At 57.6% G+C, this 24,227-nt stretch overlaps 6 protein-coding genes and 1 non-coding gene across 7 annotated transcripts; 5 read left to right on the plus strand and 2 right to left on the minus strand.

Annotated features, from left to right (window-relative positions):
* Window positions 1–2,958: 2,958 nt before the first annotated feature.
* SLS55_007051 lies at window positions 2,959–3,042 on the plus strand. The gene has a single exon. It is a non-coding gene; the product is annotated as a tRNA-Gln (tRNA).
* A 1,226-nt stretch (window positions 3,043–4,268) lies between these two features.
* On the minus strand, window positions 4,269–4,990 carry RPL11 (60S ribosomal protein uL5; the record flags this gene model as incomplete). The annotated part of the gene is made up of 4 exons (XM_066778476.1): window positions 4,269–4,395; window positions 4,465–4,714; window positions 4,780–4,927; window positions 4,988–4,990. 4 exons carry the CDS (start codon window positions 4,988–4,990, stop codon window positions 4,269–4,271), a joined length of 528 nt encoding a protein of 175 aa, XP_066630913.1.
* Window positions 4,991–5,465: 475 nt separating this feature from the next.
* smb1 (Small nuclear ribonucleoprotein-associated protein B) lies at window positions 5,466–6,376 on the plus strand (the record flags this gene model as incomplete). The annotated part of the gene is made up of 4 exons (XM_066778477.1): window positions 5,466–5,495; window positions 5,572–5,580; window positions 5,631–5,702; window positions 5,750–6,376. 4 exons carry the CDS (start codon window positions 5,466–5,468, stop codon window positions 6,374–6,376), a joined length of 738 nt encoding a protein of 245 aa, XP_066630914.1.
* A 665-nt stretch (window positions 6,377–7,041) lies between these two features.
* Window positions 7,042–8,157, plus strand: SLS55_007054 (uncharacterized protein; the record flags this gene model as incomplete). Its single annotated transcript, XM_066778478.1, has 4 exons — window positions 7,042–7,114; window positions 7,314–7,386; window positions 7,806–7,964; window positions 8,043–8,157. The coding sequence occupies 4 exons, from the start codon at window positions 7,042–7,044 to the stop codon at window positions 8,155–8,157; spliced, it is 420 nt and encodes a 139-aa protein (XP_066630915.1).
* Window positions 8,158–8,836: 679 nt separating this feature from the next.
* On the minus strand, window positions 8,837–12,818 carry PEX1 (Peroxisome biosynthesis protein pex1; the record flags this gene model as incomplete). The annotated part of the gene is made up of 4 exons (XM_066778479.1): window positions 8,837–12,195; window positions 12,250–12,328; window positions 12,377–12,640; window positions 12,696–12,818. 4 exons carry the CDS (start codon window positions 12,816–12,818, stop codon window positions 8,837–8,839), a joined length of 3,825 nt encoding a protein of 1,274 aa, XP_066630916.1.
* A 364-nt stretch (window positions 12,819–13,182) lies between these two features.
* mcm7 (DNA replication licensing factor MCM7) lies at window positions 13,183–15,829 on the plus strand (the record flags this gene model as incomplete). Its single annotated transcript, XM_066778480.1, has 5 exons — window positions 13,183–13,231; window positions 13,283–13,524; window positions 13,577–13,710; window positions 13,760–15,695; window positions 15,755–15,829. The coding sequence occupies 5 exons, from the start codon at window positions 13,183–13,185 to the stop codon at window positions 15,827–15,829; spliced, it is 2,436 nt and encodes an 811-aa protein (XP_066630917.1).
* Window positions 15,830–17,964: 2,135 nt separating this feature from the next.
* SLS55_007057 (uncharacterized protein) lies at window positions 17,965–18,456 on the plus strand (the record flags this gene model as incomplete). Its single annotated transcript, XM_066778481.1, has 1 exon — window positions 17,965–18,456. One exon carries the CDS (start codon window positions 17,965–17,967, stop codon window positions 18,454–18,456), a length of 492 nt encoding a protein of 163 aa, XP_066630918.1.
* Between the last annotated feature and the right edge of the window lie 5,771 nt (window positions 18,457–24,227).

Genomic DNA, 24,227 nt, shown 5'->3' on the forward strand with positions numbered 1-24,227 from the left:
AGGCTCTGAGGCCGCCGTTGCTGCCTCGCCCATGTGGCCTTGCTGACCCACTTGTCTCGGCCCAACACCCTCGTCCAACCGCCGGCCTCTCCTCACCAGCTCCTCGCCATGTATCGCAATCGCAACGACCCGCGCCTCCGGCGCACGCTGGACGAGCTCTCTCACAACATCGAGTCCGCAAATGAGGCTGCCCAGGAAGGCATCTACGCCTTCTCGCACAACTACATCAACCCTTGCGTCGCGTCGGTGAGCCGGTGCTTCGAGGCATGCGCTGCTCCCTGCCTTGGCTCTCGCGAGGATCGCCTGCTCCGCAGAAGAAGGGGGCGTGGCCGCGCCCGCGCAGAACACTACTTTGACTTCTACGATGACTGGGAAGAGGAGGAGAACGATGACCCGTTTGCCTGGGGCAACAGCGAATTCGACCGCCTCTTGGCTGGCCAGGGCTCCTCGTCGCAGCCGGGTCGGCAACGTGCGATGAGCTATGGCGCACGCCGTGGCGACGCGCGGCATCCTGCCGGCCGCCGAAAGAGTGTTGCCCCGCCGCACGATGGTAGCCCGGATCCCACCATAATACCCACCAGTTCGTATTTTGGCTTCCTGGGAAGGCTTCCATTCAGACTTGGCGGTAAGGGTCTGCGCTATAAACCTTCTGCTGCAGATCTCCAGGACCACCCGGGCGCGTCCCGGCGATCGCTGGAGGAGCATGACCCATTGATTGAAGAACCTGAGGAATTCCCTGCATATCTGGCCCACCGAAGACAAAGAAGTGGAACGAACGAGTCAGGTGTGACGACCGACTCGTTGAGCTCCAGAGGAGATATCTTGCCTAGCGAGGATGAGCTGGACGACGCCGTGCCGTTAGATGATGAATTCGCCATGGCGCTCGAGCGCCGGAACACTGCTACGTTTTTGGATGATACAAGCAGTGGCAAGACACCCAATTCAAGACGCCCTCGCGCGTCTCGAACATCCACGAGGACTGTGTCATCGAAGGGCACCCGGGACTCAAGAAGGCGCTCGACGGCGACCTCTCCTTCCGTTGATAAACGCTCCGAAGCCGGCATTCAGGAGGTTCCAACTCTGTCCGAACTCAAGTTCGAGGAAGTGAGGATACAGAAAGAGGAGGAGGAAAACATTGAGAGGAGACGAGATGCTGCTCGGGCGCTTGCCGTCAGGCGTGGTCTTAAAATCGAAGAGGACATGGTTTGTTTAAGCCCCGTGCAGTTACTGGATACTTTACTAAAGTATAGGCGCAGACTATGCCTTCCGAGACCAAGTCTCCAATCGGCTCGCCAAAGCGAAAAGCAGCCATGTCGGAGATTAGAAGTGCTCCCGGTTCACCACCCAGAAGTCCACGTCCTGGAGGCACTATTCCGTTCCCAAGCTTTGATAGCCACCCGACTTCTCTCGCAACATCGCCCACATCACACCCCCATGCTTTCGGGGGCTCGACACCTATCAAGCCGACCAAGGAAGACGACGGAGGCTTTGTTCCGGCGAAACTTCCGAGTTTTGCAGCACGACCTGAATGAAATTGCCAATGTAGTCACAACGTTGACTACAAGCTCTGGTGAACCAGCTCGGAATCTTTTAGGATTTTACTACGCAAGCGGCTGTTCAAGCCCGCTAGCCATTGAGATACCCGATACCCTGCAAAATGCGCGCGTATGGAGTGTAGTTGTTTTCTAGTTCGTAATGTTTTTGATCTAGTTTTTTTTCTCTTGGTGCACGCTCAAGGCTCGACGAGCGAGCGAGACTTGGCGCTCTAGTGCTCGCAGGGTTTGCGTTCCTGATAGCCCATATTTAGAGGCAGGAGTTTGAGCACTCGCATCTGGTGAATTTCTGGAGTTTTTTCCCTTGTTTTTTTCTTCCGTCACAAATTGGTCCACCGACGGCGTTTACTGGGGCGTTACGGACCCACGACAGAAAGTCGTCGGGGGATTTCCTCTTCGGTCCTTCATTTCCTTCTGCTTTGTCCGCTTTCCGGCGGAGAATAGACCACCGGGCCATCTTTTCCACAGTCATGGTCGGTTCTATCAAAATAGACCAGCGAATGGTTCTCTTTGCAACTTCGAAGAAAGTTAAGACAAATTGCTCCTGCATAAGGTCTGGATCTCAGTCACCTTCCCACACACTAGACGATTAACGAATTGGATTTGATTTTGCCTCCTACGTGGTACGTTTTGTTGACTTCAGCGGTCAAAATTAGTGGGGAATTGGCGTACGGAAGGGGTTTCAGGCAGTCATTGCTGCAACGACGCGACACAGCCCGCGCGAGCTGTGTCTCGGTTCGCAGGACGTCACACATGAGTCCGCTCCGGGGTTTCATCTCGTACGGGGACTCGCCCTATTTGATAAGCCATTCAACGATGGCCTCTCACTCAATCTTTTGAGATTAGGTCGTGCCTCCATTTTCGGTACTATTTTGGCTGCGCTTAAGTCTTTCACACTTGCGTACTTGGAAAGTGTTGAAGATCGAGAGCCGCACATAGTAATACACCCAGAATAGTTGATTCAATTGGGCTTAGTCCCACTCTGTTGTATGATAGTCTCTGCTAGCTGTGAAGCCCCTTCGCGGGTCAATCCATTAAGGTTTCAACAGAAAGTGTACGACTTATTACTTCTACGCGTATAGTTAATAGTATTCAAGCCTACGGGCTTATGACTTTCTTAGTGCTATAAGTGCCCTACGCTTGGTCCTTCCAGGAAATTTGGAAATACTGTATAGCCCCTCTTAAATCGGAAAGTGATGCGATTTGGTGGTGTTTGGTAAGGACTAAGCTGTCTGCTTGCTATTATAATAGAAAGGTCGCGCGAAGATCGTTAAGGGAAGTTGTAATAGACTAAAGCCGGTGATTCGTACTAGTATCAGGGGCATGGTTTAATCAACAAGTACGTTGCAAGCCAGATTTTCATCAAGACACCGGAAAATGACCCTTCTAAAACGAAGCGGCTGTTGGTTCTATAGTGTAGTGGCTAGCACTCAGGATTCTGATTTAACAGACCATTCCTGCAACCCCGGTTCGATCCCGGGTAGGACCTATCGTCTTGATCCCTTCCTTTTGTGTGGTTGTGGTAGCCGTATTTGGCTGTGGTGGTCTTGTGGGAAATTTTTTTTTTTTCGCCGCTCATTTGCCCGGCCGAACAACACGTCAAGCGAAAGAAAGATTAAGGTTTAATTAGATTTTGATAAACTGAACTATTATCTACATCCCACGAAAATCGGCATCGAACATATTGTGAAGGCAGGGGTTTTTTTATACGATTGGCAGTGGGCATGGGGGTGGAGAGGTCGCTTTCAGGACTTACTACTCTCGGACCGGAGGTACATGATCGAACACCATCGAAATCAGTCGCTGGGATTGTGAGGCCGTGAGTACACTCGTGAAATCGGGCAGTTCTGAACGTCTCTTATCATGACAAGCTCCTTGCAGAGGTAGAAAAGAATCTCGAGGAGCCGATTCTGGGAGGCAACATAGTAGGAAGTCTAGCTTCTGCTCTGGGTTGTTGTCCTTTCAAGACCATCTGTTTGGGTTGGAACTGCCGTTTGATAGAAGGAAGTCACGTCGCGCCTTGGGCAGATCAGTCTGTGGAATTGCCCCAACGAGAAGCTTTGCATTGTACAATTCCTTCTCGAAGTGGAAGGCGCCCGTCGCCCAGAAAGCTGAACAACATGGTTTTCGAACCACGAGGCCTAAAGAAAATCGATCGAGGTGATCTGTGGGATGTATGAGGTGGGCAAGTACACCCGAAGAGGGGCCCGTGGCCGCCTCAATGTGTTGCCTCTTCCGAACACCGGATCAGCTCGTACTCCCGGAAGCTTAGCTTTGTGAACTCATTCTCGAAGCATTATTTGGTTCATTTATTTCGGGTTTTCACATTGACAGATATCATGTTTGCTTTAGCATTGATCATGATGGCGCTGGAAACATGTTTACAATGCCACTTACCTAGCCGGCCGGATTGGGGCAACGCAAGTACTCGCAAAAGTCACGCATGCGTTCTGACAAAGCCAGATTGGAAGTCCAAGCAAATCACCAATGGTTATACGGACGACACCCTAGTGAAGCCTCCATTGACACTGTGATGTTGCTGAAAAGCTCCATTGATAGGCCGCAGTCGTAATTTTTGCTGGTAATTACACCATGGTGAATCGTTTTTGGTGCGCCGACCAACGCTCAAACCCCAGGCCCCAGACTCCTTTTGTCTCCGTAGGCCTCGGGATTTTGTCGAGAAACCCCCAAATGCTTCCGCGCCGCTCAACCCATTTACCTGACAATACCCTCGAACCTGTTCTTGTACCACTTGATGGTCTCGTTCTGGTTGATCTTGTGGGAGGTGCCAATGGTGTTCTTGGCGCGCCTGCGCTTGGCAACACGCTCACCGGGGCGGGTCCTGTTAAATCCATCAGCTCTGCCGTTCTGTTGCCAACCAGCCGCCGGTCCTCAACCAGGGTGTACGCACATGCAGCAGTAGAAGTCCATGCCGTAGATACCGATGGCAGGGTCGTACTTGATACCAAGATCGATGTGCTCGCTGATACCGAAGCCGAAGTTGCCAGTCTCGGAGAAGTTGCGCTTCCTCAGCTCGTACTCCTTGACCTTGAGACCACGCTCGAGGATCTCCTCGGCCTTGGGGCCGCGGACGGTCACGTGGACAGCAATCTTTTCGTTACGACGGATACCGAAGGTACGGACGGTGTAGCGGGCCTTGCCTGTCGGACGCAAAATCAGTCAGGGCGTGTGTGGCAGTGGCGACTAGATCCCGGGCGATGCATACTGTAGACGGGGGTTTGACCGGACAGCTGCTCAAGCACCTTGGCGGCACGAGTGAGCCTGTCACCAGACTCGCCGACGGAGATGTTGAGGACCAGCTTCTGGACGCGCAACTCCCTCATGGGGTTGGCGGACTTGTCGGACTTCTCGGCCTGCGTGGAAGCATCGTCAGCGCGACGGCAGACGGGTTACCAGAACGGCAGCGGGCATACCATTGTGACTGCGGTTGTTAGTTTGGTGGGTGGTGTCGCGGGAGTCGTCAACGTCGAGGAATCAGACGAAGACAATTTTGGTGGAGAGTGGGAAGCAGCCGCTAGCGCTCGCTTAGCCGAGCTTTGGCCCGTTCGGTTTCTCGCCGCCAAGCATTCGACCAGGCTGCCCGCACCCGCTGCAGCAAGTGAAGCCAGTGCCAGTACCGACTTGCCACGAGCAATTGTCTGCTTTATCCCGACACAGTGTCCGGCGCAGTTGCTGCTTGCGCATCTTCGATCAAATCGAGCGGTGCCGTCCCGAACTGCTGCCTCAGGCACGCGCGCGTGAGCTCATAGCGCCAAGCCCCGTCGCTGCAACCTCGCGAACTTCTACAGCTTGCCCGCGACAGCAACGCCCGTCGGCCTCTCCACTTCGCACAACCACCCGCGCACCCGCTCTATCGCCGAAAAAGTCGTGTTCGCACGCGCCATACTCACCATGGCGCAGGCTAACAAGCAAGGAAAGATGGTGAGTCCATTTCCACGTCCGCAAGAACTTGCAGAGATGTTCGTTAACGACGCCAGCTGACTGTTTGCGCATCCAGGTCAACCTGGTGAGCCCGGCTCCGCACTCACGCTGTACGATTAGCTCTGACCCGTGTAGATCAACTACCGCATGCGCGCTACTCTCAATGACGGGCGCCAAATGGCTGGCCAGATGCTTGCCTTCGACAAGGTTCGTGGCACACTTCTACATGCGAACGACGTTGACCCTCAAGATAGCACATGAACCTAGTTCTCGCCGACACCGAAGAATTCCGCCGCGTCAAGCGCAAAAGCACCAAGAGCCAGGCCCCCGGCGCCGCTTCTGCTCCCCTCGTCGAGGCCGAAGAAAAACGCACCCTTGGCCTCACCATCGTCCGCGGCTGCCACATCATCTCGCTGTCGGTTGAGGGCCCGCCGCCCGCAGATCCCTCGGCCAGGTTAGGAACAAGCGCTCCAGGTGGTGCGGGTGCTCCCGCACTGCCCGCCGGTCCGGGTATCAGCAGGCCTGCTGGCAGAGGTCTTCCCGTTGGTCTTACTGGTCCTGCTGCCGGTGTCGGCGGTCCTGGTCCCGGTGGTTTCGGGGGCTTCCCCCCGCAGGGCGGCTTCCCCCCAACAGGCGCCCCCCCTGGTTTCCCCGGTCGCGGTGGTCCTCCTGGTCCTGGAGCTCCTGGCTTCCCTCCTGCCGGCTTTCCTCCTGGTGGCGCTCCTCGTAAGTCTCGCCTGGCCGGTTGCGTTACGACGTGTTTACTGACAAAGTTACAGCGGGCTTCCAGCCGCCGCCTGGCTTCAACCCTGGACAAGGCCGTGGTTTCCCTCCCGGATATGGAGGCAGATAAGTGGATTGCTGGTCTCGGAAGGAACTGAAGAAGTGGGCTGGGATTGCCCGTTACGGAGCCCAAACAACAGCCGGCTGCACGCCCTGGAGACCCCGGGAAATCGGTCATACGGCAGCGACTGCACTTTCAGAAGCCTAATACCACCTTGGTGCGTGTGACGCCATACAGGGCAAATGGGATTGAGGTCAATTCTCAAGGGCGTTATAGGGGAGTCTTTGAGCTCGCGAAAAAGCAAAATGATGTAGCATAAGCAGCAAATGGACCCAGTGGTATGACCTTGGCGGTAATTTGGCCGGGCGCTTTGCAGTATCCGGTACGGAACAGTCGTTTTGGCTATGGCAGGCTGTATTTTCCACAATTAAGCGTACGTCAGCGCGCTCGGACAACGTCCCACCTCACCACCAGCGCGAGGATCACGCGAATGGGCTCAGCAATAGCCCGATATCCAGCTGGCGACGGGTGCGCTGGGCCAATGATGGCGGAGTTAAAGCCGCAAAGAGCGGGGCACGTGAGCGGGTTCCCACTTCCCGCGCGGCGGCGCTCAACACCCGCCGCCCTTCGGAACTCCGCCGCCGAGTAAAGTCATTCCGCTGAAGCTCCCCAACACCACTTTCCTACCCTCACCACCTCCTCTTCGCTGCGCTTGTTCCCGCACCCCGCCCTCCCGCTCCTCAAGCTTCTACTCTGCCCGCCATGGCTGCCGCAATCAAGGCCATCAACGCCAAAATCCGCTCCAACAAGGCGCTGGATTATTTCTGCTCGACCCGTACGTCTTGTTACTCCACCTATCGCGCTGCGCTTCCGGCCTCGCCCGCACACACGCCGCACCGCCGCACCACCCCGCGCAGCCCTCAATCGCTCAATTCCACCCTCGCACCCAAAGAGGGCTCTTCTTCGCTCAGCTTCCCCAGATTATGACTTCAAGCAATGATTCATCGCGCTGACGCACCAGCTCCGTTCCGCAGATTTCTGGGGCCCGGCCTCCAACTTCGGTATCCCGCTCGCCGCCGTCATGGACACGCAGAAGGACCCTGAAATGTGAGAATGCTTCTGTTCCGACCTCGCTCCCTCCCAAACCGCAGCTTCCGACGTAACAACCTGTTTGCGCTCCACATTGCGGAATCATCCGATCTACGCTGCGCACGGTTCGCCGTTTCCCCACGAGACGTCCGGGGCGTGTCACCGTCATTGCGGCTCGCCGTATTGGCTGCCGCGCCTCGAGAGAAATACCGTGGTGACAAGTCGTCGTCGCTGACGAGCACGTCTCTGCCGAGCGCAATCGGGTACCTGGGGCGGAAGTGCAGGAGAGACGGAACATGGCCCTTGGCCGTCCGTGCCGCCGCGGGATATCCACCGCAGCACGAGATGCCGAGTGCTTGACTGCGAACCAAAAGCACCAGGGTCAGTCCGAGATCGCCGAGGGGTAGTAGGGCTAACATATATCTGCCTTCGAATAGTATCTCCGGTGGCATGACCGGTGCTCTTGTCTGCTACTCGGCCACCTTCATGCGCTACGCCCTTGCCGTCCAGCCCAGGAACTGGCTCCTCTTCGGCTGCCACGCCGTCAACTTTTCGGCGCAGACCTTCCAGGGATACCGCTACCTCAACTTCTGGCAGTAGGTTACCAACCGTGCAAATGGCTCAAAATCCTCTGCGGCCCCAACAGCACTTCTCTAACAATTGTGCTCCAACAGCATGGGCGGCAGGGAAAAGTCTCTCGAGGCTCAGGCTAAGAGCGGGCTCGACGCTGCGAAGGCCCAGGCCAAGGATGGCCTCGAGGCCGCAAAGGCCAAGGTTACCGGCAAATAAAGGAATGAAAAATGCAGCGGGAGCCGTGGCAGGGGGGTTTGAGAGCGTGAGGGTTGCCCAGGCGCACATGTGGTGATATGTGATTTGACTAGCGAAGGGCAAGTCTCCTCGTTTTCGGGCGGAAAGAGGCGCGAGAGGGAGGGGAAAAAGCTCGGCTCGATATCCCAGTCTTCTATGATACTTTCGTGTTGGAAACTTTCTTATCTCCTCTAATCTCGTCAAGTTCTCCGTACCGAGCGTGTTCTCAAAAGTAAAGAGATTTCGTGTTGTTTTCCGTTTCGCGGTTCTTTCCTCTACCGAGTTATTCTCACTGCTTTCGTCCTCATGATCTTGTGCGTAGAGCTCTGTCAACTTCTTCTCGATAGCGTGTCGAATGATAGCAATCGTAGCATACGCTACACAGTAAAGCAAGCAATACCGACCAATCTTCTCAGGTTATCAGTCAGGGGTTGCAAAACTCGTCTACCGTGGAATGTAGGTTGATTTTCCCCTTTTACACTCGCTCGCCCAGCAGCAGCACCGAATCATACACTTTCTGAGAACCTGCGCCAAGCTTCCTCGCCTCGTACATCGTCACCCTCCCCACAATTTCCGATCAATCCACCAGATGAAAGAGAAACAACATGACGAATAAATGTGGAAAACAGAAAGGAACACGGCAAATCCAGGCCCCCTACCCCTACATCAGACTCGTCCTTCCCCCGATCTCCGTGCCGCCCTGCCCCGACGGCATCTCCCCGTTCCTGCCGACGACGAACTCGCGATAGATGCCGGCGAGCCGGCGCCGCTCCTGAGCGGAGATGGAGCTGCGCGTCGTCGCGAGGCTGGCCTCAAAGTGGCGCCACTCGATGACGGGCTCCTTGCTCTCCTTCTCGTCCTCACCGCCGCCCTCGCCGTCGTTCCTGCTCTTGCCGCTGCTGTTCGGCTCGTGAGACGGCGTGGCGGCGTTGGCGGCGGCGGCCTGCTGGAGCTCCTTCTGCTTCCGCCTCAGCGCCTGCATCTCCTGGATGCGCGCGGCGAGGCGGGCGCGTTCGCCGAGCGCCGCTGCCTTCTGTCGCTCGCTCGCGCCCCCCTCTTCTCCTTCTGCCCCCTCGGCGGCTGCCCCGTCTGCTCCTTCTTGGTCGCCGAACCGGAAGTGTATGAAGTCCAGCCTGTCGGCGCGGTTTTTCTTGTCCTTCCTGACGCCGTTCGCCTGCTTGCCCGCAGCACCGCTTTCGTCGTCTTCGACGAGCAGGTCGTCGTCGTCGAGGACGTCGTGGATGGCCTCGAGCTGCGCGTTGTACGCGACGGCCTGCAGGTCGGCGCCGGAGTAGCCCTCGGTGCGGCGGGCGATCTCGCGGATGGTCTGCGCGTCCCCGTTCTCGTCGAGCACGGCGGGGGAGACGCGCAGTTGGCGGGTCACGGCTTTCAGGACGTCGACGCGCTCCTCGAGGCTCGGCATGTCGCAGATCAAACTCTTGTCCAGACGACCGGGCCGCAGCAGCGCCGGGTCGATCAGGTCGGGGCGCGACGTGGCGGCCAGGATGTACACGCCCGACAGGCCCTCGGCGCCGTCCATCTGCGTGAGCAGCTGATTGACGACGCGGTCCGTCACGCCCGTGCTGTCGTGGCCGCGCTTGGGCGCGATGGAGTCGAACTCGTCGAAGAAGAGGACGCAGGGCTTAGCGGCTTCGGCGCGCTCGAATAGGTCGCGCACGCTCTTCTCGGACGCGCCGATGTACTTGTTGAGGATTTCGGGCCCCTTGACGCTGATGAAGTTGAGCCCGCACTCACCGGCGACGGCGGAGGCGAGGAGGGTCTTGCCGCAGCCCGGGTAGCCGTATAGGAGGAGGCCGGATCGTAGACGTAGGGGGCACTGTGCGAAGATGGGGGCATAAGTAGTGGGGTATTGTAGGGTTTCGAGGAGAGTTTGTCGGGTTGCGTGTAGACCGCCGATTGAGTCCCAGCGTGTGGTGCTGGATTGGAGGGTCACGTTGCGGAGCGATGCTGGCGTGAAACCATCGAGGGCGTGGGAGAAATCGTCCTGGGTGAGAGTGACAGCATCGGATGATGAAGGAGAAGTGTCACTGACAGAGCGGATTAGCGCTTCGCTCCGTGCTCGTGATACGAGCAAGACAAGATCGCCCGGCATGTAGCCATCAGTTTGACCAGCGAGGTCCAGGAAATCAATGTTCGGGTCGACAAGAAACCTGTCTTCAGCCTCTTTGTGGGAGGTACTCGGCCGGCTACCTCCAGATGCAGAGCCATCCATCCAGACATTTCCATTCGAAGCTGCTGGCTGATGGTCGATTGTCCCGTTCGGCTTGGATGAAGAAGCTTTCGCTTCGCCGTCCGGAAGGACCAACTTCTCCAGCACTTTCCTTCTGCCGTCTTTGTTCGGTGCTTTGAGAGAAACGATCTCTCGGACAACGTGACCGCCGATAATCACATTATGAACTGCTTCCTTACTCTGGCCCGTGGCGAGAAGGACGACCCTCGAGTCCATTGAACAATACTGTTTGACGATGGAGCATATGCTCTCACTGATGTGCCTGCTCCTGCCATTCTCGCCTCCTACTTGGAGTTCTGTCTCAACGGGGCAGAGCTTGTCTAGATCATCAAGAATGACGACAGACTGTCCGCCTAGTCTAGCGCCCCAAGCAGCTGCAGCAAACAGCCTTCCTAGTGTCTCTTTGATGGTTGACACGCGCGTCTCATCTGTGACAAGTGAACGACAAGGGAAGTAAGCGGCGTGGAAAAGGTGTTCGTTTCGCAGACGATGCGCCAAGAGGTGTGCAAGACCAGTTTTGCCAGCGCCAAGTCCGCCAGTCAGGAGAACTGATGATGAATGGGTGAGATGAGACATGAGCTGATCAATGAGCTGATCGATACCGACAAGACTTGGCGACGTCGAAGGAAGAGCTTCACCCGGAGACCAGCTCTGCAGTGCGTTTGGTGGCTTGCTGATATCTGTCTCAACCTCAAGCGGAATGCTTTTCTTCTCCGCTCCCAGAAACCAGGCCGGGGACTTGGAGGACTCGGGCACAGTGCTAGATGGCGGGTCGAACCGAAGAATTGCGCCCGCCCACTGGCTTTCCTTTCCTTCAACAGGAGGTAACACCATGCCACATGTCAACGGGCCGTCGAGGATAGCATTGGCGCGGTCTTGGCCGTAAAGCTCTCTGATGTTACGCGCAGCCTCCTCTTTCTCCTGCTTTGATTCACCGCCAAACTTCAGCCCTGTACTTTGTTGAATCGCAGTCGATGCAAAAGGGAAGATCTTCAAAGCCTTGACCGGAGTACTCTTCATGAGAGAAGACTTGTGTGCCTGCGGAGGCGCGGCCTCTATCCGGACCAGACCACCGAGTAGCCCATCCGCGCCCAGCGCCTTGCACAACGCCGTGGACATGGCCGCATGCTGGCTATCGGGAGCATCGTCCCAAGCATCCAGGCGCGCCACGATTCTAGTCCCAGGCTTTTCGGTCTCGGCCTCTTTCTGGGGGTCGACAGGCTCCTGGATGCCTGTCGGCTTGACAATGGAGACATAGACCCAAGTCACACCGCGCAGAGCCTTAAGGAGAAGAATGTCTCGGTCAACCCATACCCTCAGCCCAGCATTTTGCATACCCTCCTCCAAGTCGCCGAACCAGTCACCGCCCAAGGCACGGTCAACGCCGCGCAGGAAGACAGCACCACGGCTGCTAGCATCGTCTTTTTTGCTTCTCCGCCTGACGGTACTCGCCGAGCTCCGCCCGCCCTGGCTCTTACGACTGGTACTAGCCACGCTCCTACTGTCTCCACGGCCGGGCTTTTGGCGGGTCTTGGGTGCAACAATAACTTCGGCGTCGGGTGATATTTTCACGAACGGGGAAGCAGGTGGAGGAGCGGGGTTCAGCGAGGTCACAATTATATTGGCGGTAGACGTCGGGGACAGATGGAGAGTAAGGGGATGCGCAGGCTGCCTGTCGGCTTCGGAGGACGGCGCGAACGCGGGATTGGGCAAAGCGCGGACCTGCGACAGGAAATTAAGTTCCAGGAATTGGGCGTGGAGTTCAATCACTGCGTAGGACGTGGAGTCAGCAGGGCAATTCGGCGGAGACTCTGTCTACGTACTCTCCCAGTCGGCGGGCGTCAAGGGCTCGATGTTGATGGTATGGGCTTGCGGAGGATCCAGATGTAACAGGATGCCGACCTACTGTCGCCGGTCAGTGTGCGCCTCGATATATATGTATAAACGTACCTTCTGGCCATTTGTAAGTCCTAGCAGACGGCCGAAGGTGGCATCCAGTTCAACAACAGCAACATCCTGCTCTCTGCCGACAGACGTCCCTCTGCTCCCCGCAAGTCCATCTCTGCCGACAACCGGGGTGGGCTTGCTCTGGGCCGGCATTCCCGTCCATCCGAGGAAGACGGAGCGCTGGACGGATTTGGCGCCATTGGAAGTCGCGGTGCTCTCGGGGCTCGCCTGGCGGTAGCTCAGTTCGACGACGACGTTTTGCGCGACCTGTGGTGGCGCGTCAGCTCGGGAGTGGTGGTGGGTGCGGCGGCGGCCAGCTCACGGTGTTCGCGTTCACCAGCACCGAGACCAGCGACGCGGGCAGGTTGACGAGGCAGTTCTTCAGCGAGTGCAGGAGGGCGGCCTCAGCCTGCACGGCGGCTGGCTTCTTCGGCGCCGGAGCCATGGTTGCGGGAGGAGACGGGAGGCAGGGTGGGCGTGGAGAGTCGCATGGCTGCGCGTGAAGCTTGAAGCGGCGTCCGTCCAGCTGCATCCACGAACCTCGGCCCGCTCCGCGGTGACTCGTGGAGGCCACCGCGCTCTTTGTCCCCACCGCCCGCCGTAGCCACCCACTGCGGCAGCCTGCACGCGTCACCCGCGCAGAACGCGTATGCGAGCATCGACCAGCGCGTCCGGACGCGGCGGCTGGCGTGGGTCTTCTCGTTCTTGTGCGCAAAGCCCGTCAATCGCCAGCACCCGCCCGCCGCCCACCCTCCACACCCATTCCGCCGTCGCATTGCCTCGCCCCGTATCCTCCTCTCTTGCAGGCAATGGCGCTTCTTACCCACCGGTCCCCCGTCCATTATGGCGAGCAGCAGAGTGCGCCTCCGTTGCAATTCCCAAACAAACAATCGCTGACTTGAGCTGCAGCCGCCATCGAGGACTTTCTGCGCAACTACAAGTCGTCGTCCGCCGAGGCAACCGATGCCCTGGAAGGTCTGCAGCTCGATGGCGATGACGACGAGTACGATTTCATGGACGAATCCGACGACAATGGGCCCCAGAGAAACCGCCGTGCCCGCGATCCCAAGCACAAGTACATGCAGCTCCTGCAGCACGTTGCCGACCGCAAGACGAATCATGTCCTGGTAGAGCTGGATGATCTGGATCAGGTGCGACCCTCCTGCCGCCTGCACGCCCTCGCTGCTGACATTGGTGGTGCAGTACGAGAAGAGCCTCGGCGAGGACAGCCCCAGCCTGCGCCTGGTCGAATCCGTGGAGACGAACGCCCATCACTACATCGAGCTCTTTTCGCGCGCAGTCGACAAAGTCATGCCCGAGCCGACCTCTGAACCGAAGTATGCTGGCTTCGAAACGCTGGTGGCGCTCTGCTGACCTGTGGCATAGCTTCAAGGACGACGTTCTCGACATTATCATGACCCAGCGCGTGAAGCGTAACGAGAGAATACAAGAATCTGCCGATGCAGAAGGCGAAGGCGCTGCCGCCGACTCTGTCTTCCCGCCGGAGCTGACCAGGAGATACACCCTGAACTTTAAGCCCCTCACTCCCTCCGGATCGAGCAGCGAGCGCGGCTCCAAGGCATTGGCAGTGAGGCAAGTGCGCGGCGAGCACATCGGACACCTCATCACTGTGCGCGGCATATCAACCAGGGTCTCGGATGTCAAGCCGTCTGTCCAGGTCAATGCCTACTCTTGCGACCGCTGCGGTTGTGAGATCTTCCAGCCCGTCACCGCCAAACAATTTACGCCTCTCGTGGAGTGTCCTTCGAAAGAATGCAAGGACAACAACGCCAGGGGCCAACTGTTCCTCTCCACCCGCGCGTCCAAGTTCCTTCCTTTCCAGGAAATCAAGATTCAAGAAATGGCGGACCAGGTTCCTGTCGGCCACATTCCTAGGCAACTTACGGTCCACGTGCACGGCGCAATTGTCCGCCAGATCAACCCTGGTGATGTTATTGATGTTGCTGGCATTTTCCTCCCCACCCCCTACACTGGCTTCAAGGCCATCCGGGCGGGTCTCCTGACCGACACCTACCTCGAGGCTCAGCACGTGAACCAGCACAAGAAGGCGTATGATGACATTGTCCTGGCTCAGCCCACCATCCGCCGTATGAATGAGCTGGAGAGGTCTGGCCAGCTCTACGAGTACCTTTCCCGCTCCATTGCCCCCGAAATCTACGGACATCTGGATGTGAAGAAGGCGCTCTTGCTGCAGCTGATCGGTGGCGTGACTAAGGAGATGGGCGATGGTATGCGCATTCGTGGCGATATCAACATTTGTTTGATGGGTGATCCTGGTGTTGCCAAATCTCAGCTTCTCAAATACATCACGAAGGTTGCGCCCCGTGGTGTCTACACTACCGGCCGTGGTAGCAGTGGTGTCGGTCTTACTGCGGCAGTCATGAGAGATCCGGTCACGGATGAGATGGTCCTGGAAGGAGGTGCTCTCGTGCTTGCGGATAACGGCATGTGCTGTATCGATGAGTTTGACAAGATGGACGACTCGGACCGGACCGCGATTCACGAAGTTATGGAGCAACAGACCATCTCCATCAGCAAGGCTGGCATCACAACCACTCTCAACGCCCGCACTTCCATCCTTGCCGCTGCTAACCCTCTCTACGGCCGCTACAACCCTCGCATCTCTCCGGTTGAGAACATCAACCTTCCCGCGGCGTTGCTTTCTCGTTTTGACGTTCTCTTCCTTATTCTTGATACCCCATCCCGCGACGCCGACGAAGAGCTCGCCCGCCACGTCACCCACGTCCACATCCACAACAAGCACCCCGAGGCCTCGGGCACCGGCAACAAAGGCCCCGTCTTCACGCCGCACGAAGTCCGCCAATGGGTCGCGCGTGCGCGCGGCTACCGCCCGACGGTCCCGCAGGAAGTGGCCGACTACATGGTCGGCGCCTACGTCCGCATGCGCCAGCAGCAGGCGCGCGACGAGTCCCAGCGCCGCGCCTTCACGCACACGTCGGCGCGCACCCTCCTCGGCGTCCTGCGTCTCGCGCAGGCGCTGGCCCGCCTCCGCTTCGCCGAGACGGTCATCAGCGAGGACGTCGACGAGGCGCTGCGCCTGGTCGAGGTCAGCAAGGCGTCGCTGTACCAGGACGAGCGCGGGCGCGGCGCCGACCAGACGCCGCAGTCGCGCATCTACCACCTCATCCGCGCGATGAAGGAGAGCGGCGCCGCCGCGGTGGGCACGGATGACGGGTCGACGGGCGAGTTGGACTTGAGGAGGGTGCGGGAGAGGGTGCTGGCGAAGGGCTTCACGGCGGATCAGTTCGAGGAGGCGATCGACGAGTATGCCATGCTCGATGTAAGTTGCCGCCACATCCGAAGGGTGCCGGACTGGGGTTTTGCTAACATTGTGCGCAGGTCTGGCAAACGGCGGGCGAGGGTACGAGGTTGGTCTTCATCGAGGCGGGGGAGGACATGGACGAGGATCTGTAGTAAATGGACGACGAGGATGACGGGGGTTGCGGAGTTCTGAGAAGTGTGTTTGGAGAGCGAGGGGGGAAAGAAAAAAAAAAGGTAGATGGACGACAGGTGGCATCGATACCAAATGGAAGATGTGGGTGGTAGGCGTTTCACGAAGGCGTTGCTTTCTGGTTTTTTTTTTTTTTTTCATCGGGTGATGGTTGGTGGGCTGAGGAATGAGGGGTGTGTGTGGTTCTTGGAAATTATCCCAATGTCGTCATTTTCGCTGCAGCAACGAAAGTGATGATGCGTTCGTTGTATCGGAGCTATTGTACTCCAAAGAGAAAAAAAGGATGATTGATGACGGAAGCTCGCCTGGCGTGCTGTTAGGCTTTCCGGGAGACGCGTACTGACTATTGGAAGATGTGCGGACATGCTCATCCTCGATATTGTGATGTCACTGATGTGTGTTCACTGACGTCCATCAAGAGGCCAAAAATAGCGTCGAAAAGGGACAACGTCATTTGTAACCATTTTGGGGGCTGTGGTGGGAGAGAGAAAAAAAAGGGTTATCGGTTATCGGTTATCGGGGTATGGCGCTATGTGCACATGGGAGAAGGTCGTTGCAATTGTTGCATTGTTGAGATGCGCATCTCGGCCGACGACGTAGGTCTGCGCTTTGCTGGTCTGTGCTACTAATCACTGGGGGAGGCGTTTATTCTCAATGCTGATCTGAGGTCATTGATTGCGTCGTTATATGAGACGTGCAGGTACTTTTTTTTTTTTTTCACTTGGCGAGTCGTCAGCTTCGTACAAGCTTTCATTTGCCGCATGATTCCGGGTTCGTGTTTCTCCACGCGGTTGATTGTTTATCGCTGATCGGCGGCGGCTTAGGCAGCGGTGCGCGAAGTAAAGTGAGCCCACGGCAACAATCACTAATCGCGCATCTTGCCGCATGAAGGAATATATCGAATAGACGGAGACTAATTGGCGAATCCCCGTTGTCGGGAAGGGGCCCACGTCAACCTGGCTGTCGGGAACTTGGCACGATTGGATGAACCGCGCTCGGCGAATCCGAACGGGTTCCGCAAAGGGCGGAGGGACCATTGCTATTTTTTGCCCACTGATCGTACACGGCTAATAGGACGTGACGCGTCCGGCGCAAAAAAATCAAAATGATTGTGATGGCATTTTCTGTGTGACCAGAGTGCGGTGCCCAACTGTTCAGAGTGCGGCTGTGTTGGGGACAATAAAATCGGCCACCTGCCGAACAGTGACGGGATGGTGACCTAAAATATGGGGGTTAAAAAAAGAAACCGCCAACCAAGACGGCAGTTCTGCCGAAGCGAGACGGCATCAGGCGGCTGACAGAAAAGACCCTTGTACCGACGTGGCGGTTACGGGGCTGCGGCACGGATGGCTTTCTGGGGGGCTCCCAATACGCCCGGGCGGTAGTTGCCATTTCTGTGCACATGCGTACGTGTGCTCGCGGAGTAGATGCTAAAGCTATTTTCGGACAAGCGATGGAGGGGCAGGAGGGGAGGGGAGGGAGGGGAGAGACGAGCGACGGGAGAGCTATGATGCAACGACGCCGCCGCCAGCTGACCCGGGGAAATAAAGGCAATAAATGGGCGGGACGCGAAGACGCAAAGGATTTTCAACGACGTTGGGTCAGTCTCCGCCGAGCATAGAGATGAGAGGGCTGTCGCAATTTCTCTCCATAGGGCCACGTGCCGCTTCCCTGCAGCGCCGTCCGTGCTGGGCTGGGTCGTGTTTCCGCCGCCGCGGCGTCGGCTTGACGAGCCCGGCGAGCCGTCACGGGTGGGGAGGGGGTCGGGCGACGCTGGCCAAACAATGGGCGCGCGCCGCAGGGCGTGGGTCGGGTCGGCTTCTCAGGGAGGCCGGGAGATCGGCAGGCGGATCATCTCAGGCGTGGTATGAGCAGCGCGCAATGCGTGCGGCCGCCGGGAAATAAACGGCCGCAACGGGAAGCGTTGGTGATGGCGGGAACAGCCGCGGGCCGGGGGCACTGACTCGCTGGCCGTCGGGCGCGGCAGAAGGGTTGGGCGTGAACTTGAACCCATGGCATAAAGCTGCCACAGGCCGGCCGACGCGTTTCTCTCTCGAGGGCAACCAGACTGAATCCCATTCCCAGACGAGACCGCGCAATGGACATGGACGGAGCCGCGAGCCTGAGCGTCAGCATCCTGGTCTTCAAAGGCGACCCTCTCGACTACCAGCGCAACCGCCACACCGCACTCGCCTTCCGCCCGCTTTTCCAGGCCGGCGGCCAGCAGCTGCCGCCGTCCGCGAGCAGCTCCGGCTCGTCCGCCCTCGTCGTCCACGTCGTGGGCCCGCCGGGCGAGCTCGGGCTGCAGGTCTACGACGGCTACGACGCCAGCCGCGACCCAGGCCGCACCCTCGTCCGCGCCGTGCTGGTCGGAACGCTGCGCAAGGAGATCACCAAGACGGAACTCGTGCAGCTGCTGGCGCAGGTGCCCATCGACAACGCCGACCGCGAGTTCAACTGCCAGTCGTGGGTCGAGAAGGGGCTGCGTCTGCTGCGCCGCCAGGAGTGGGTGAGCGAGCACGAGTTCGAGCAGGGCCTGGACGCCATGGTCGAGTGCATACTGGAAGCCGACGAGGAGCCGGAGGGTTGAGACTGTTGGAGTGGACAGGTGGGCCCCGTCGCGTCCGCTGCAATTGACGAGCGCTGATGGGAGAAGCAGCAGTGGAAAAGACGTCGTGGTGAAATGATGTCGTCGAGGTCGGCCCACGCGCCATTCCCTTTTCGTTTCCCCGCACATGCGCACTAGGCCCGACTCCACCTGGCGCTCCCGTCCTTCACTGTCTCCGGAAACGCCGCCTACGAATCTTTTTTCTGCTGGGACCCCGCGACCGAGCCGTTCACGTTGGAACAAGCTCCCGCTAAACTCTCCCAAGCCATGCATTGAATCATGCCCCGCGCGCTTCGTCATCGCAGGCCGAGCATGCATGCGCTCGACCGCACTCAACCCAACTCTTCGAGCGGCACTCAAGACGCCGTGAGCTCACCGGAAAGCCAAACACTCTGGACTGCACTGCACTCTCCCAATGGCTCCATGGAGTGTCCGGGCAAGCTGGTTTTCGGGCGCGACGATAAGGAGGCCGCTGTACCAGAAGGATGCGCATGGTCCAAGAGGAAACTTTCGGAACTGTGGGAAGAAAATGCCAGACAGAGGGCAGGGCAGTAAGGAGGTGTCGTGTGGGCTTGGCAGGAAGGGAGCACGGGTCTCGGTTTTTCGTTTAGCGTTGAAGGATATGGTTGTGAGCATGGAAAGTGCGTAATGGTATTGAGCGATGGGTTGAAGGAGACTTGACGGTCTTTAACTCCATTCCGTGTACCTTTGGCTGTACTTAATTGATGGTTGGTGGCTGCGACTACTAATGATGGCGCCTTCCAGAGAATATCTACTCTGCACTTGCCCGTATCACGAGCCAATGTGGCTTCGACCGACACATATAATATTTCATCACCAACTGGAATGCTACCTTTATCTCGATCCTTAGCTGGGAAGTGTGGTACTTTTGTGCGCAAGTAAGCAGTTCTCGGGCCAATGGGGTGGGTTATGCCTCTGTGTCCTGGTTCATCAATTTTCGGCCCAGGCATTGAGTTTGTCTGAATCACTTCCTCGACACGTATTCCACGACGTGAAGTCGAGACGGTGCTCCAATCTCACGCTACCATTCTTTTGATACCAAATCAAATATGATTCCTGATTCCGAGACTATTGTTATGGTCCAACGTGCACGGGGAACTTGCAATGAACAGCACTTGATCAACAGGCACGAGCAAAGCAGCCACCCATGTGGTCAGCAACGCGGCTATGAACTTCATCATGAGCTTGTCCGCTTTACTACTATTACGATATCCTCATGCATGTGAGGGTTCGTTCTCAACGGTATGTTGGCGTCGTTTTCATGCAAGAGATAGTTCTCATCCTTCTCTCCACCAAGGCCTAATCACTTCCCCGAAATTTTATTCAAAACAAAGCCTACTCGCGCGGCATATTGCAAAATTGGCAGGACCACCACGCAAATAAATTGATCAAAGGGCCCGAGATAATCTAGCATGTATCATAATAGTATCTAGCACTTCCTAAAACCACTTTGAAGGAGCAACCCATTCCGTTCGAGCAAATGACTTGTTCCAGCATGTCGATCGTACTGTAAGATTTGAAATCCATGCTTCAGCTGGTCGTGTGGTAGAGGGGGGTGATTTTTTTCTTCCAGCGGGACCCCTGAGAAGGATGATGCTTCTGCGAGGAAAGAGTGGAACGAAATCTTTCATCACTAAGCGTAAATACCCCGCGTTGCTGCGCCAACAGCCTCGCTTGGATGCCGTGGAATCCTCTCGATTTCGTGGAGCGATTGGCCACGATCCGATCGTGGGGGTTAATTATGGATATACAGGTAAATGACAGTCTCTGGGCAGAGCTCAGCACCAGAGCGAGAACGGAGTGATTAAGTGGAGGCGTTCCGCCATTGACACGACATGCCTTGTAGTAAGCGTACGATGCCCTCTGCGGAGGCCGATCTCGAGGCTGATTATGCCCCTGAAAATAATATGCCGAAAAAGGTAGCGCTAGAGGGCTCCATGATGGTGACACTTTGGCGTACCGATATTTGTCATGTCGAAGCGAACATGTTGAGGAGACACAATCTAGCCATCGCTGATCCTGCCTAGTACAACAGCAGATGCCAAACTTGTGGGCCCTCAGCCGAGGAGGGGCTGGAGTCCGAAATCGTCCCGCCTTGCGCGGTCAACAAACAACGAAGCGAAATGTGGAACGAAGCTACTGCTTGTTTCGCATTTGGGTGCCCTTGGCTAATGCGCCTTCAGAGCCGAGCCAGCTGTCTGTTGACCACGTGCATTATGATGGCCTGCAAAAGGAGCGTCCAGGCATACCCCGCAGCTACAGTGTTTTCCCGGTAAACAACAGCATGGCCATCACGCCGCAGCATCCGTGTCTGTAGGATCGGAAAAGCCAAATCCCCCCCACCCCAAAAAAAAGGAGCCTCCGGCCGCAGCAGAGCTATCCACTGCAGGCGAGTACAGCCCTCTTTGCAGCGTCTGCTGGTGGTGACCTGTCAAGAGTGCGATATATCCGAATTTTTCCCGCTGTCTGTAGTGATACAGCATGGAATCCACTTCCTGCTATCCGAGCCCTGAATGCTACATGTCAGTCCACGTTGACATTTAACAACACCATGCAAAGCTCAACGTATTACCTTCCACAAGCCCCTGGGCCTTCCAGCCGACCAGCCGTCCAGCTTCCAGCAACTACTCAACACACTCGCGCACTCATCACGACGTTGCCACACTCGGCACACCACCCATCATGCGCCAAAAGTCAAGCCCATCCCACCCCACACGCTCTCGGCCGCCCCTCCGCCCTGGTCTCCACAAACGCACCCACATACCCGCACGTGTATCCCGCCAAATACACAACAGACACGGGTTTGCGTCAACACTTGGTTGTACGTCATCCGGCGGCGTGTTAGTCAATTCTTGCCGCTCGTCCAATGGCGCTATTGAATGGCTGGCGCTCACACAAAGTCCCCCGGCACACGGGAGACGCGGGACCAGCTGTTGATGCAAAACCCCGTCAGGCACAGATATACTCTGGGCTCGTAGCTTATCGCCCAGCTCCCTCACCGCCTTCCGGCGGCTCTCTTTTTGGCGTAGATGTTTCGCCTTATGGTTTCAAGCGGTGTAATAACCGGGAAGAGATCACAGGGAATAGTGGTGGTGAGATGTGTGTTGGGTCTTTGTCTTTCGTGCTATTACCAGCACACATCCTCACAGCCTTCCCGTCCCGTAACTTGCGGCACCCGCCCGGCCTGCTACGGCGTTCTGGCAAGAGCAAGATTTGGCCTGCAGCTGCGGTGTGGGAAGGCTAATAACGAAGGGAAGACGGCACCCGGGTTAAAAGTCTGGGAAGCCGCTCTGTTGCGGGCACCAAATGCCATTTGGGTCACTTTTACCTATCGGCGGATGAATGGCGTCAACCAGCTTCGTCATGGTCCGTGTTGTTTGAACGAGTTGCCTAATACGGTATCCCGGTGTCATCGTAAGCTTGAACTCCTGCACTGTGGCGCACTCTCTTCTTTGCGAAACCCGAGAAGGTCGCGGTTGGTTGGAATGAGGAGAGGCAGGCCTGGTGGGTGCAGCATCGCCATAGTTGGCGGAAATGGTTCAGATTGATGTTCGACACAATGTTGGATATTATTAGTGATGGTATTCTCGGACTTTGCAGCATGACGTACGTTGAAGGGATTACTACGGTGGCGTGCGGGTGAAAAGTTATTCCCGGCAGTTAGCTGTAGAGGGATAGACCACGTGCGAAAGCTTGTCGAGATGGTTGACAGGTGAAAATCCGATGATCGATCCCTTTGCTATGGTTGTGATATCCTACGATTAGTGATCTCTCATCTGTAGCCGTTGAATCGCGCCGTTGCGCTGAGCTCGATTCTTCGAGTCTCCGCGACGCTTGGCTCTCTTCTGTGGACTACGTTCTGCAGCTTTGGTGAGGTCTGAGCGTCATTGAGATCTTTTCAAAGGATGGCGACGGAGGAAGCCAGACATCGCAGTTGCTGGCGGGTGTGGAGAAGCTTGCCAACCATCGCGTCAGGAAGATGAAGCAAGACTCAAGTCATAAACCCATACCCCAGCATTACACGCAGCCTTCCGAGGGCCTGGCCGTGGTCTTGTGGGGACCCCGTATGGATCTGCTACCAGGGCGAATTGCGTATTGCCTACGTTGATATCACGAGAACTACGGTCGATGTCAGAAATGGACAGGAGCTGCTCAGGACCGGGCCGCAAGCAGGGAAGCAAGCCGCATGACATCACTGGTGGGACCGGCGATGCCTCCGCAATCGACCGCCAACACCTCACCAATAGCCCCTCAGCGCTCTGCGCCGTGCCCAAGAGCTCCTGAATGGGGGCGGTGATGCAATGAGCGGAGAGGGCCGCTGGACCAATCTCGCTGAAACTCGCAGCGATCAACAAGTACACGGAAGAACATCGAGATTTCGAGCTCCTCGATGCACCGATGCGGCTACTGCGAACCGCGAGTATGGCTCGCCTTGACTTCCATGCATATGCGTCAGGGGGAGCCACCATCTGCCGCTGGCACCCAGCTGTCGTCATGGCGAGGGCCTAGACAGCTGGCCCCGTATGTCATGGGGTAGCAACCGAAGGGTGTTCACGGTGTATACTCCGTAGGCTCGACGATCACGTTCCGAGGTGACCTGCACCCCGCGGTCATTGCTCAGCGCCGCTTTGTGCTCCCGCATGGCTGAATAGGATAGCAACTGGCAGCGCTGGGCAAAGACGCCCAGGGTGGACAGCGGGTGTCCACGGGCGCTTTGCGCAGTCCGCGGGCACTTCGCCATCCTCATCAGAGGTCCGGATGGTGTATTAGGGTGAAGCCCCAGCCGAGCACACGCTTTGTAGCGGCGAAGTGCTGCGGCTGGCGGCGCCGGCTACGGGCAAGCTCGTCGGCTGGTGACCTGTATAGAGGAGCAGAAGACTGAACGAGATATTGGTATGACATCACGCCAGGCTGGTGCTAACCAATGGTCGCACTCGCCGCCGAGAGTTCGGTGCCCGTCGTCCGCATGTCGGAAAGTGGACTCGTGGTTCGGCAGCACGCCGCTTGCATAGGGGATTTGCCGAAGGCCATCGTTCATGGAGAAGCCCAGGAGTCAGCGACCCAAGGGCCCGGGCAGCCGCCCCAGGCGCACGGCATGGGCGGTGGTGGTGAGACGCCGTGGCAGCGCGTGCTGGCAGCGGCAGTCGGATGCGATTCCGCCGAATTTGCATGAGGGCTGCGGACTGCGAGTGGGAGCGCAGATCTGGGAGGAGATTGCTGCCAGAGGGTCATCGGCGATGGAGGGCGTAGGGAGTGTCTCCGGCTGAGGCGCAAATCGCGATCGCGGGCGGGCGCGCAGATGTCGCGGGCTCCGGCAGGCTGGCAGTTAAGTAGTGTATTGTGGGCTTGGGGTTAGGGAAGGGCTGGAACGTGGAGGGCAGGCAGTGAAGGGAATCGAAGATTGCGATTAGGCCGGGGCGAAACATGGATGGCGCGTTACCGCCGCGGCGCAGCCAGCATCGATCTTCGATGCTGCTTGGGCGGCGCAGTGTGCAGGCGGCCAGGAGCGCTGCAACGGCGATCGGCCTCTCTCGCTCTCGCAGCAGATCTGGCTGATCTCGCCACCTCGCCGCCGTGAGGCCAGATCCGGGGAGCAGCCAGGAGAGGCGGCGGCCGTCTGGCGCGGTGGCAGGGCTGGCTTGGCGGCCGCCGCGCTAGTGCGGGCCTCTGCGGCTGCCGTCCACGATCCGCCGCCCACGCCTCGATGGCGACGCTGCGCCCGAGTAATTGAT

The sequence above is a fragment of the Diplodia seriata genome (assembly GCF_021436955.1).
Source record: "Diplodia seriata strain FDS-637 chromosome Unknown scaffold_7, whole genome shotgun sequence".
NCBI classification, from domain to species: domain Eukaryota; kingdom Fungi; phylum Ascomycota; class Dothideomycetes; order Botryosphaeriales; family Botryosphaeriaceae; genus Diplodia; species Diplodia seriata.